Raw genomic sequence first — 13,276 nt, 5'->3', positions numbered from 1 at the left:
CAATGTCCTAAAGTTGTAATTTTGTTAGCTGGGTACAGTCCACTTTATGCACATTAGCCTTATTTTCTTTAAAACCCTGAAAAATAAATGCATAAATATTAATGGATTGTATTAAAATATGAGGCTTTGTGATATTAAAATCCCAATTTCAAGAATAAACAATGTTCTTTACAGCACCAACCCTTACCTTTCTAAGATACTAAGAAACTGAATACAGAACGATGGCACCTCCTGTGAAGAAGTTGTTTATAACTCTCGACCCGATAAATGCCAACAACACCTTCACCAGCGGAGACGCTGGAGCTGAAGAAGGAAATCCATATCCAGAGCTTTTCCATCAAAGCCATCCCAGTAAACATTTAGCCGTTGATTCAACGTTGAAATAACGTAATGACGGCCGTCTTATCAACGTTCTCTTAAGGTTGAAAATGAAAGTTGAAATGACGTTATATAAATAAATTAATACATTAATAAATTACTTGTATAAAATTCTTTTTGGACGTCAACTGACATTATCGATTGGTCACCACTTGATAACTAACTTATTAAGATGGATTTTGGACGTCCATTGACGTTTAAAATATGTACTTGACGGACAGACTACTTTTAGACCTATTTTGAACGTCCAGGGACGTTCCTTGTTTACTGGGATAGGCTATGCATCCGTGCAGTGGGCTGAGTATTATGGCCAGAACAGAATTGTGGTTTACCAGGACATGGAAAACTTCTACAAAGCAGCTCAGTACTTCATTCAAGCAGAAGCATGAAGAATAAAGGTACTGTCATTTTTTTTATCTGTAGACATTAGACCTCACAACATGTCGTGTACCCTTTTAAAAGGAGTGAGATGTTTGAAAAATGAACGAAAATATTTATACTGTTTTCAACATTGTTTTGAACACGAATATTGATGAAATATTCCAAGTTTAAACAACAGCAACATAGCTGAAGTTAAGCTCAATATTAATTATAATAATATTATATAATAATTGAGGTTGTGGGTTCGATTCCCGCTCCGGGTGACCGTCTGTGAGGAGTTAGTGTGTTCTCCCTGTGTCCGCGTGGGTTTCCTCCGGGTGACTGTCTGTGAGGAGTGTGGCGTGTTCTCCCTGTGTCCGCGTGGGTTTCCTCCCACAGTCCAAAAACACACGTTGGTAGGTGGATTCATGACTCCAAAGTGTCCGTAGGTGTGAGTGTGTGAGTGAATGTGTGTCTGCGTTGCCCTGTGAAGGACTGGCGCCCCCTCCAGGGTGTATTCCAGCCTTGTGCCCAATGATTCCAGGTAGGCTCTGGACCCACCGCGACCCTAAATTGGATAAGCGGTTACAGATAATGAATGATTGTTTCCATCTTTTAAAACTTTAATTTTAATGGTTATGTCTTCATGTGTACAGAGATATGCCGGCATCCTTCAAAGCATACTATGGACATGTGTATCAATCTCTGGAAGCTAAACTGCGCAGATCAATGCAGATACCCAGAAACGACAAAGTGTATTTCAACTATGTTCCCTGGGAGGACATGTCTATACCAGACTTGTTGATAAGCACATGATAATAATAGAACTGCTTTGGAATGCAAATCGTCAAACGTCCATGGTCAAATAACCTATTTTGTTAATGTTAATCATATGGGAACACATTCTCAAACAATCCAACTTCTACAGTCTAGATTTTTTTGAGATCTGCAGTACGTACATTTGCCTAGAAGACTGTCTATAATACACTGGCTAATAAAATATAATAAAATAAAAGCAGCACCTATGAACAGGACACATGTTCCTGCTTTGGCTGACTGCTCTCCTCCACGTGTCCAGTAGGAGCCTTGTCCATCATGCTGAATTTCTCATGTGATATTACTTATATATTAATTAATATCCATTAAATAAAGTTTTATGACAGAATTGTTTAAGTATTTATTTTACTGTAATATTGAGTCTGTCCCACTCATGCCCCCGATACAATTGTTTTAAGATGCACTATGAAAACATCTGCTCGACACAGAATAACCAAAGCTCGAGTAGTTTTTATAGAACACCCAGCATCAAATGATCAATCAATATATCAAATGTGTGTGCTCATTTGGGAATGTGTCCAGGGTGTGTCTGTTCTTCACATTGAACTACACACACATTCCTGTAAGAAACAGGTGGCACTGAACGCCAGAAATGGTAAGTAGGTAAAAAATGCAGTGTGCTCCTCTCTCTGATGCTTTCTTGTGCACTCTTCCAGCTGTAGTCAGGTTGTGCATATTCATCTGTTTTGGGGCATGGCTTTAGTTAGGGGGTGGGACATTCTCAGTTATATACTTTCAAAAACTAGCTTATATTTGCTGGTTCCTAAAAAATGACCTGCTGTAGATTTGCCCTTTGTTTTAGCAAACTTAAGTGCACCATTTTTGTTAATTTGTTGTGTATATCATACAGGAAAAAATTAAATATAAAAATGTACATTAGCTTTTTTTTACCTACATTTAAAATTCTTGAGGGTATTGCAATATTCCTGCCCCATAGATGGGTAATATTTACTTATTTTTGTGGAAGGCCTCCAAATTCAGGACACAGCTAACTGCATTACTGAAATGAGTTTATTGCCAATTAAGACCAATTACACTTCAGCCACGTACAAACAGTAATTTTTTGTCCCTCAAACATATTTATTCATTCATTCATTTCATCATCTGTAGCCCTTATCCAGTTCAGGGTCCCGGTGGGTCCAGAGCCTACCTGGAATCATTGGGCACAAGGCGGGAATACACCCTGGAGGGGGCGCCAGTCCTTCACAGGGCAACACACACTCACACATTCACTCACACACTCACACCTACGGACACTTTTGAGTCGCCAATCCACCTACCAACGTGTGTTTTTGGACTGTGGGAGGAAACCGGAGCACCCGGAGGAAACCCACGCGTACACGGGGAGAGCACACCACGCTCCTCCCAGACAGTCAACTGGAGCGGAAATCGAACCCACAACCTCCAGGCCTCTGAAGCTGTGTGACTGCGACACTACCTGCTGCACCACCGTGCCGCCCTCCTCAAACATATTATTCCACCTTAAAAGATGTGGAGCTTCTGAACATAAACAAACCAGAGAGAACAGTGTTTCTCCACAATCGAAGACATCACCTTAAAGATACCTGGTATTTTCAAGTTAAAATGGAGATAAAAGGTTTTGTTGTCAACAGTAACAGTATGTTAAATTCAGCAAAATAAACAGCATAAACAATAAAAAATAAACCCTGTAATTTCACCATGGAGTCCCAAATATTTTGTTTATAACTGTATATGCTACAGCAGGCAAACAGAGTTGTTGTGTGTTAATTGTTACTTGACATATCTGTTCCGCATCCTCAGTATGGGTCTAAAGAGAAGAAGATGAAAATCTTCACATCTGGGAGTGTGTTCATGAACATTCACATAGAGAAGCTGGGTTACCATTTGGGTAAGTCCAACAGATATAAGCAATAGTATTTCTGGAGATATTTTTATGGTTTCAGTGAAGCACTTGTCAAAATATGTATAACTCATTTAATATGTTACACAGAGACGGGTTGTTTTGGGGAGCCCAGATGATGTCATTTATTTGTGGCTAATGTGCATGCTTAACTATTTGTTTTATTGCGTAGGCTGTGTCTGTGTTGTGCTGCAAAGTGTTCTTGCTGCTGTTTTTTTTCCAACTGGGTCGGTTGACATAATAACAGCTCCTCTAGATAAAGTAATGCTGAACAATAAACAATGAATATAAATTTGGGACTGATTTGTACTATTTCTTCACAGGGGAGGAACTGAAGGTGAATATAGACATCGACAACAACTCCTCTCGAGCAGTCAGACCTAAGTTCTGCTTCTACCAGAAGCAAAGCTTTTTTGCCATGAAAAAATGAAAAATTCCAATTAAAAAGGTTTTGAAAGAGAAAGGTGACTCCATTAGACCATCTACCAAAGCAAGTGTGACTAAAGTGTCGAGGATTGCTGAGGATTCCAGTGTTTCTATTCTCAATTGCGGGATTCTTAGTGGAGTACAGACTTAAGGTAGGTTAGAGTTTTTGACTGTGGATTGAGGTGACATGTTCCTTGCTGTTTTACATTATGCATACGGCCCTTATGTTTAAAGAAAGCACAGGTGTGCAGCATGTCACTTAAATAATGAAGTATATTACCACAGTCACGTTTCTCTAAACACCTCTTGTTAAAATGACTGATTGGCTTAAAGCAGTGTTCCACTGTCTTCCCTCAAGACTTCCCAAAAAAGAACAGGCTATTACTGTAGCAAAGAGAGACGAACTACCAATTAAAACCTTACATCTCAGAAGAAATGCTGGCCAAACTGGTGTCCAAATGTTTGGCAATTTAATATACTTTTGAATAAATGCCTTATCTCAGGATTTCTTGTCGTATGTTTCCATTTAGGTCATTCTAAAGATGAAATTCACTTCAAATCTAGAAATTAAATTCCCAGTGGTGGTCCTTCCAGTCCCCCAGAGCCAGAACAGCAACTCTGCAGCAGCTGTGGATGCACACATTTGATCTGAATCATGGAGAATCAGCCAGGAAGACTGGGATAGCTCTGCTTTTCCAGGACCCTCAGCTTGTTCTGATTTGTTAGAAATTCCAGGAAAAAATCAGTTAGATTTCAAATAAGACTAATTTGAATTGGACATGTTTATTAATTTTATTACTTTAAAAAATACCCAAAAATGCTTTACAGTCAACACTGCACAGAACGCCATTCCAGTCAACATCAGCACACACACACACACACACACACACACACACACACACCAGGACTGTTTTTAGTAGTAGCCAATCTAACACAACCTAACGTCCATGTTTTTGGACTGTGGGAGGAAACCCACGCAGACACAGGGAGAACATGGAATATACGAGCACTGGGAGGTGCTGGTTTTTATAAGACTTTTGACATAAACATGAATGTGCAAAAGCTAAAATGCTATTTTTTTTTTACTTTTATATATGAATACACACATATATTACATGAGAACTGTGAGTCTATCTTTGGGTCTTCCACACACCCAGGTTAGATGACGTGAATTGTTGATTATATAGACGAAAACTAACTTTACATCACCTGTAGATTTTAGAGGGCAATTACTGTTTATATTCTGCACTGAAATAATTGGGAAATATAAAACATAAAATTGTAAATATGCCATAAAATACTGGACAGGCCAGTTATTATTAAATGTTATTCATCAGCACACTCTCAGAAAATCCATCACTGTAGTGGTACACGTAATCATACATATTCAGTACTTTTAGTTAGGGAACATAATTGTACCATATTCTGTGTTAATTATAGATGTTTAAGTTGTGTTAAAAGCCCCATTCATGAACAGGACAATTTGTGCACAGTTCTATAATGAACACTTACAAATATTCACCTCTACTTCTGGAGAAGAGAATGTAATGCACTTTTAGGGAATACAACTGGAGTTTAAAATCACTGCTGTATCTTACAATGTTTGTACATTTAGTGACAATAAAGTACTTGTACAGTTCCCGTTTTTTCGGAAAGTGTATGTTAGATTCAGCACACAAACATTAATGGTCTATTTAAGTGTGTAAAGGTGTGTTCTCTGTTAAAGATGGTATTTGTCTGTATGCTTAAGTACTCACAAAGTCCATGTTGCAGTTTAAAGACATAAGGTTGTGTTAAAAGCGCCACCATGTGGCTGAACTTGTAATGTCATTACGGATTATGTACCCACATGAGCCACAACATTAGGACAACTTGCTTAACATGCTGTTACTAGAGAGAGTGATGCTCTGGGAAATTTTCTGTGGGAAACCCTGGGTTTTGGCCTTTATGTGGATGTCAGTTTGACTAACACTACCTACAGAAACATGGTTGCCGTGGACCAGGAACAGTGCATTATCAATATATTTCATTATCAATTATCAAATATGCCAGGGAGGCAGTTCAATTGAAAGGAAATTTTTATTTGAAATTAGTGTAGTATGTCTAATTATTCAAGATTAATTTCTGCTGAGATAAATTTTCTTTGATATTTTGATATTTAGACAGAACATATATGCAAAAACCCTCATGCATGTTTATATAGACCTACTTCTGAAACTGAGGTATCATCATGCCTGTATCAGGAGGTCTGACCAGAGTTTTTCCCAGTTAGAGAAATAAGTATACACGTTAAACTCTTAATTTCAGAAATATATTTGCATATCCTATAACATATGGCCTTATAGTGTAGCTTTACTGTGAACTGATTTCATAATTCAGAGGATTGTGGGTTATGGCTGAGGGGGCGACTAAACTGAAATGGGTCTACTTCTATTGTGTATAATTGAAGAGTTGGCCCTTTTGTGTAAACAGGGCCAAGCAAGCCTGAGTGTGATATATCTGCTGCCCTAGTCCTCCATACACCCACACCACCACCACTCCCACACAGCAGGAGGGTTAGTTTTTAATGCACCTAGCCTTTAGTGCTCGACCACTGACTGTCCTTCCTCAGACTCTTTTTTGGAAAGTGGGGGAGGGGAGATAGGCGTGGCTTGTGCTGTCTCCCAGCCCACCAGTTACCCATGACAACCGCTCTGGCCCGCTGGCAACTCCCCACCTTCATTGGTTGAGGTTGCTATGGTGACTCCCCACGGGACTCCACCCCGCCCCCAGCTCAAGAACGGCAGAAGAAGCGTCCAGCTCAGCTCGGCCGGAGAGCCGCAGGGCTTCAGGACTGAAGGGGCTTCCCATAGAGCCTCAGCTCTGAACAGGGCCTCAGCTCAGGGAGTCAACAAAAACCGGCCCAGGTAACCTGAACTACAAACCAACCCTCTGGTACTTTGAGCTGTTCTATGTAGTTCATCAAAGAACTATAGCACAGCACATTCTTGCCGTAAGACGTTCTTGGTTGTTTGTGGGAAGCGACTTAGCTTCACTGCACACCCACCATCCTTTCTGTGTCTGAGTGGAAAAATGACATTACAGATGTTGGTAAAAGCATTCACAAGTCTAAATGAGACTGATTTACAGATTATTAAAACTGGCTCTGACCCTTACAGAGGGTGAGCATGCCCGTGTGTTTGGCACCAATACATTAACAGCAGATCCAATAAGTTCTGCAAGTTGTGAGATGAAGCCACAAAGGATGGGACATAGTTTTCCAGCCCATTTCAGAGATGTTTGATTTCTTGAACAGGTCATGTCATGGCACAGTATCCTACTGAAAGAGTTGACTGCCAGCAGGAATTATTACCTCCATGGTGGGAAGTAACCAGTTTGCTATGATGTTTTCTTAGATGGCATAGGTCAAAATGAAGTCCATCTGTATGACCAGACTCAATGTTTCTCTGCAGAACCTTTCCCACATCACACTCCCTGCAGCAACAGCATGTTAAGCAAGTGATCAAATTGTTCAGGCTTATGTCACCTACATATAACCAAACCTCTGACAAAGCTACATGAATATTAATAAAGGTGTATTCCAACAAATATCAGTTGCCAGAAAGGCTTGTTTTATCCCAAATACTTTTTAATCTCATGTCAGCAATGGTTACAACTGAAGCCTGATGGAAAAAAATGTTTTTATAAATATTTGTAAATGTCTTCATGAAAGGCCTATGTATATCATAATTGTCCAATGAAATACATATACAGGGGGTCCTCGACTTACGATGTTGATCCATTCCCACGTCGCCTCGTAAACCGATTTTCGGTGTAAGTTGGAACATACGTAAATACTGTACGTAAATAACATACTGTAAGCACTTATCCTAACACCTATCCTCCTCGGTCCCGAGCCGCGTAACCGTGTATTCTTCCGCCGCACACACCAATCACGAAGTTCACGTTACGACGCAAAACCACTTAAGTCAAAACAAGGCTTTATACAGTAAATGGGAGATGCGTCGTAACCACGAAACATTGTAACTCTGCACTGACGTAATCCAAGAACCTCCTGTATTTCCAAAATAGTAAACTTACAGGAGATGGAAAAAACTTAACTTTCAATGGATGTCAATGTAAAATGATTTATTTTAAGTAATTCTGGAGCATTTCTAATGGACAATTATGAATTTTTCACACAATGTGGTCAGTGACAACGGGTGTTGTGCAGCCCTATAACCACTTCAGTATTATTAAAATATGTTATTAATTTCCTACTCTTTGTAAGTTTGTGTCATTCCATTGCATAACAAAGAAGAAAAAAAAATCTAAGCACATTTACTATGCTGTAAAGTACACATAGACCTCATTATATCATTACAATTACATTCAAATCAAATTTATTATCCCTTCAGCTACTTTGATAAACAGCTCCTGTGGCTGTTTCCAAGAGGCCAGGTACAAATCACTGGTGTCACAAGCTGTTATGGCTCCTAGAACAACAGTCAGTGTTGCTCTCATCTCAAGTTTTCCAAAGTTAAAAAGATTCAGATCAGTAATCCTCTCATGTAACTGTATTTTATGCCACGTTCCCCTGTACACAGCATACACTAACAAATTAAGTACAGCTCTATGAAATGCTTTATCCATATAATATAATGAAATATGCTCAACAGGCGCATTAAACTGAAGGAGCCTGTTGAGAGCTCTCTTTAGCGGAGCTCCAGCTCTCTAATTCAGAGTGGCTTATTCAAAGACACCATACTCATATTAAGATTACACAGATGGTCTTGCTGTGGTGGCTGGAGTGCATATAAAAAGGTTACAATCTGTCCATCCACGGAGACTAGAGAGCCCTTTTCAGCCTTGTAATTGCTACAAGCTGTATCCCCTTGATGCATTTTTTAAGGTTTCTTGTAAATGTGATTTTATTATGCTTCCATTATCCATATTTTTTTCACACATACATATAAAACCAACTGATTCCAGATAAGAGGATCTTCTTCTTGGAATATTTATTTTGGAAAAGCATAAGAACTTCTCACAGAAAAAAAACCAAAAACATTTGCCACTGCTATTGTCAAGATAAGTGCCAAAAAGTTTTCTATTGGATTTCTAGTTGTCAATAAAATGCATCTCAATTCCTGGTTATAAAAAGTGACACAAGGCCTTCTGTGGGCATTATGAAAGGCAATTAGACAAAACATTCTATACTAATGCAAATGTATAATTGCTGATTCCTTAACTTGTAAATTCGTGCATTACTACAACTATGACACTACAACTACCACTACTAATCAAATCAGACTACAAGGATGGTTACAGTACTTGCAACGATTACCTTTGGATAACAAATCCTTAGTATCCAATGTGTCGCATAACCAATAGAGAACAAAAACATAAACGTAAACAGTAGAAAGTCCAAAAAAATAAAAAAGAAAGGAAGGCTTATTTATGGAATTCACTGAAGCACCCTCCCCGGCACAGGTGTACGTTGCAGATTTTGCAGCCAAACACACTCTCATGCCTCAGGCCTTTGTTGGTGCAGTTCCGGCAGCGGCGGGAGCGCTCAGACATACGCTCCAGCCGGTGGCCATACTCCAGGGGTGAGTCAGCGTGGCGTTTGCGGGCAGCCCGCTCCATGCCCCGAGCGCCCTGATAGTCCCCAATTAGCTGCTGTGCCAGTCGCACACGGAAGTGCCGCTGCGTGAACTCCTTGCCATTGAAGCTGGCCGGTGGTGCACCACCGCGGCTTTCACGCAGGATGATGTAGGCGTTAACAATGCACAGGTTGACATAAAACCAGAGGAAGTAGCGCCACCACTTTTTGCATGGCCTCCCTACTTGGTAGCACTCCCTCAGCTGGTCACACAGGTCTACGCCACGCATGTTCTCTTGGTACAAAAGCAGTGGGAGTGGACGCGGGATGCCAAGGGCTGACAAACTGCTACCATCCCCATCACTCCCTTCTCCATCCTGCTTGCTGCAAGGTCCAATGCCTACAATGCCCGGCGCAGAGTTGGACGACAAACAGCTGACTACCTTGGCGTCCCTGGTGACGGTAGCCACTAGGTTGCCATGTTGGCACTGGTAGAACTCCCCTGGTTCCAACTTACCAACATTGCGGGGTTTAAGGGCATCAGGATAGCCGCGGCGGTGTGGGTTGGTGGGGCCACAGGCATAAACTCCGTCCTGCAGGAGTCGCTGTAGCAGGGGCACTGAGGTGAAAAAACTGTCCATGAAGATGTGATGGTAGCGACCCTCCAGGCCCCTGACCAGAGATGTGACTGTGCGGTAGCCCAGTGTGATGGCAGATGCGTCGTCACCTGGCTTTCCCACGTGCAGTCGAGTGCGATGGCAGTAGCCCGAGCGTGAGTCACAGAGCATCCACATCTTCAGGCCCTTTCGCATAGGCTTAGAGGGCATGTACTGTGTTGGTGAGAAACGGCCCTTAGTGGTTATGGCACACTCGTCAATAGTCAAACACCGATTGGGCAGATAGGCGTCCCACATGGTGTTACCCAACATGTCCAGTAGGGGCCGGATTTTGTACAGGCCGTCATAGCCAAGCTCACCTTTGGGCGGCTCAGACAGGCGGTCGCATAAATGCAGGTTTTGATTCAGTTTCTCAAAGCGCCTGGCGGTCATTGTTTTTTTAAAGCCAGCATTACCTATGAAGATATCACTCGCCCAGTACATGCCATAGTCTGGAAGCTGATTGATGCCCATCAGGATATTGAGGCCGACATATGCCCTCATCTCCCTGACGTCGGTGGGGTGCCAGTGGGGGTCTGACCTACCGCTCCTCCTTTGCCGATAGAGGGCGTAGTTGTTTGTTTGTTCTACCATGTGTTCAAACAATGAATCTGGGAAGAGCAACCGGAAATAGTCTAAAGTGTCAGCATCATCCCCTAGCGAGTGCTGAGGGCCACTGTCGGCGGTGAAGGGCTCGATTGATATTACCTGGTCGGGCTCTCCCCAGAAGTCTGGAGAAGTGCACTCTTCGTCCAGAAGGTCATAGGAGTTGAACAAGCCTGCGTGCTCCTCCTCCTCCAAGTCGGAGAAATCAATGTCTGAAGTGGTGTCCGAACAGTTATTGGAGCTGGAGTAGTAGGACTCCTCTTCGTACTCCTCGTGTGTGATCCCATTGCCCGTCACCAAAATAATGTTGCAGCCACCTTCGGCGATGAAGCTCGCCGCGTCCACGGTCTCCTCCCCCGCTGCTGCCGCCGCCGCCGCGCTCTTCAGCTCGGGCTCCTGCACTATTTCTTCATCCTCCTCCTCCTCCTCCTCTACCTCCTCTTCCTCGTCCGATTCAGGGCGTTTGAAAGGGATCTCAAACCACTTCACGTCCACGGAGAGGTTCAGGGGACGCTCTTCGCCGTCGGAGACCGCGCCGTCCGCGTTCGTTTCCAAAATAGTAAAAAGCTCTCCGCTTTTCCTCGCCGCCATTTCGGGGGATCTAGCGGCGCCCGCATGAGTCCTTTTATTTATTTTCGCGGCCGTCGAAACTGAGCGCGGACGCGGCTCTCGGCGCCGAAAAGGAGCCCCTGTCGCCCCCGGAGCCGGGGAATGTCGCGGTTGTTTGTTAACATGGTGTTTAGTACGGGTCCTGGATCATTGTTTTTCCGCTCTCTGCGTTAGCTCGCTTTGTAGCAGCGCAGTGTGGCCGCAGACGTCAGAAGCTGCTTGCATGTCCTGCTTTGTAGGGGCGTTTTTTTTTCTCCCTCTCTCTCTCCCTCTCTCTCCCTCCCTCTCTCTCTCTCCCGCGACTGCAGCTGGTGAGGTTGTTGCTAGTTCGCTAGGCTGCCAGATGGCCGCTCGCTCGCTGTGCAAATGCCCGCTGGCGCTAGCCGTTAGCCTCTCACGGTTCCTTTCTTTCTCGCTCCACACAGCGCTTTGAGAAACAATCTCCAAAGTTTACCTCAGAAAAAGTAAAAGCCGCTGAGTACAAAGTTGCCGACCCCTCCCCCATAATATGTGACAATTCCACACTTTGGACATGTTTAGGTGACGTTTATAGCCCAAAGCTGACGTGGAGAGGATAGAAAGACAGAGAGAAAGAGGCTACCTCAGCCACGAAAAAAGTACCGTTAGGCTGAAACCCACAGCAGCGGTGGGCGAATCACGACTTAAACGGCCCATATGAAAGCGCCAGTTTTTTAAATTCGAGAATGAAAATGTCGAGTGGTCTGACGTTGGATGAACCCTGGCCAATATCATGTCTCCTCGGCGGTGTTTGTGGGGGGAAAAAAAGATATTGGTTTTCACAGTGACTTCCCTCAGGATAGAATAAACATTTAAAAATAAATGTAGCCAACATCGAGAAGGAAACGATTAGGGATCGTTTTTACTCCTGCTGCTATATTTTTTATTAGCAAAAGAGCTGATTGTAATGTATCATCCCTTGGGATTTGGTGGATAGTTTCACTCATAAAATTACATTCAATTTAATAATAAAACAACCAAACTATAATCTCTCATTGTCTTATCCAGTGTCTCTTTTTTGTCTAATGTTTTAAGAATCTCAGTTAAATCTGCTATCAAAGACCAACATTTGTGCAATGATTTTGCTGTCATGCTACAGGGTGTTTTCTTTGCCTCCTGTCATGATGGTGTTATTACAGGAGGATGATTCTTAGGCTATCACATGATCAGTGTGTTCCCTGCAAGGGGTTTACAACATTTGTAATGTCTCCCTTAGATCATCACTTAAAAACTGTTTTTTGTTAAAATAGTTAAAAAAAAGGGTTTGGTTGCTTAGATGTACTCTACACATTCACCTTAATTCAACATGCACTGAATATGCAATTAGCTCATACATTTATCTCTCTAATGAATGAATGAAAAATGATTTAAAGAGTGTATAAAGTGATTCATTCATTCATTCATTCATTATCTGTAACCCTTATCCAATTCAGGGTCACGGTGGGTCCAGAGCCTACCTAGAATCAATGGGCAACACAGACACAGATACACACTCCTGAGTCGCCAATCCACCAACCAATTTGTGTTTTTGGACTGTGGGAGGACACAGGGAGAACACCAACTCCTCACAGGCAGTCACCCGGAGCAGGAATCGAACCCACAACCTCCAGGCCCCTGGAGCTGTGTGACTGCGACACTACCTGCTGCGCCACCGTGCCGCTCTATAAAGTGATGTTTTCCTCAATGTGGAAAGTAAGATCTTTGTTATCCATTTTAATTCTTTAGTCCAATTCTTGCCTTGGGTAACTGTGAGGCATGTGGTGTGTTCTCACTGCGTCTGGGTGGGTTACATCAGGATGCTTTGGTTTCCTCCCACCATCCAAACACACGTTGGTAGGTGGACTGACTGTGTGAAATTGTCCACAGGTGTGAATGACTAGGTGACTGTGTGACACACTCGCGATGCTGTCACCCTGTCCAGGG

The 13,276-nt window shown here is 42.6% G+C and overlaps 1 protein-coding gene and 1 pseudogene across 1 annotated transcript; one reads left to right on the top strand and one right to left on the bottom strand.

Annotated features, from left to right (window-relative positions):
- Nucleotides 1-221: 221 nt before the first annotated feature.
- On the top strand, nt 222-4,644 carry LOC136677362 (arrestin domain-containing protein 3-like; annotated as a pseudogene).
- A 4,669-nt stretch (nt 4,645-9,313) lies between these two features.
- LOC136677361 (piggyBac transposable element-derived protein 4-like) lies at nt 9,314-11,317 on the bottom strand. Its single transcript, XM_066654887.1, has one exon. It carries the CDS (start codon nt 11,315-11,317, stop codon nt 9,314-9,316), a length of 2,004 nt encoding a protein of 667 aa, XP_066510984.1.
- Nucleotides 11,318-13,276: the final 1,959 nt, after the last annotated feature.

Source organism: Hoplias malabaricus, chromosome X2 (assembly GCF_029633855.1).
Source record: "Hoplias malabaricus isolate fHopMal1 chromosome X2, fHopMal1.hap1, whole genome shotgun sequence".
Classification (NCBI taxonomy): Eukaryota; Metazoa; Chordata; class Actinopteri; order Characiformes; family Erythrinidae; genus Hoplias; species Hoplias malabaricus.
Note: the sequence above shows the minus strand (reverse complement) of the source record. Positions and strands in the feature narration are given on the sequence as shown.

What these genes read in the sequence shown, in the direction of transcription:
- LOC136677361 (XM_066654887.1), bottom strand. Translation starts at nt 11,317, where the DNA reads ATGGCGGCGAGGAAAAGCGGAGAGCTTTTTACTATTTTGGAAACGAAC.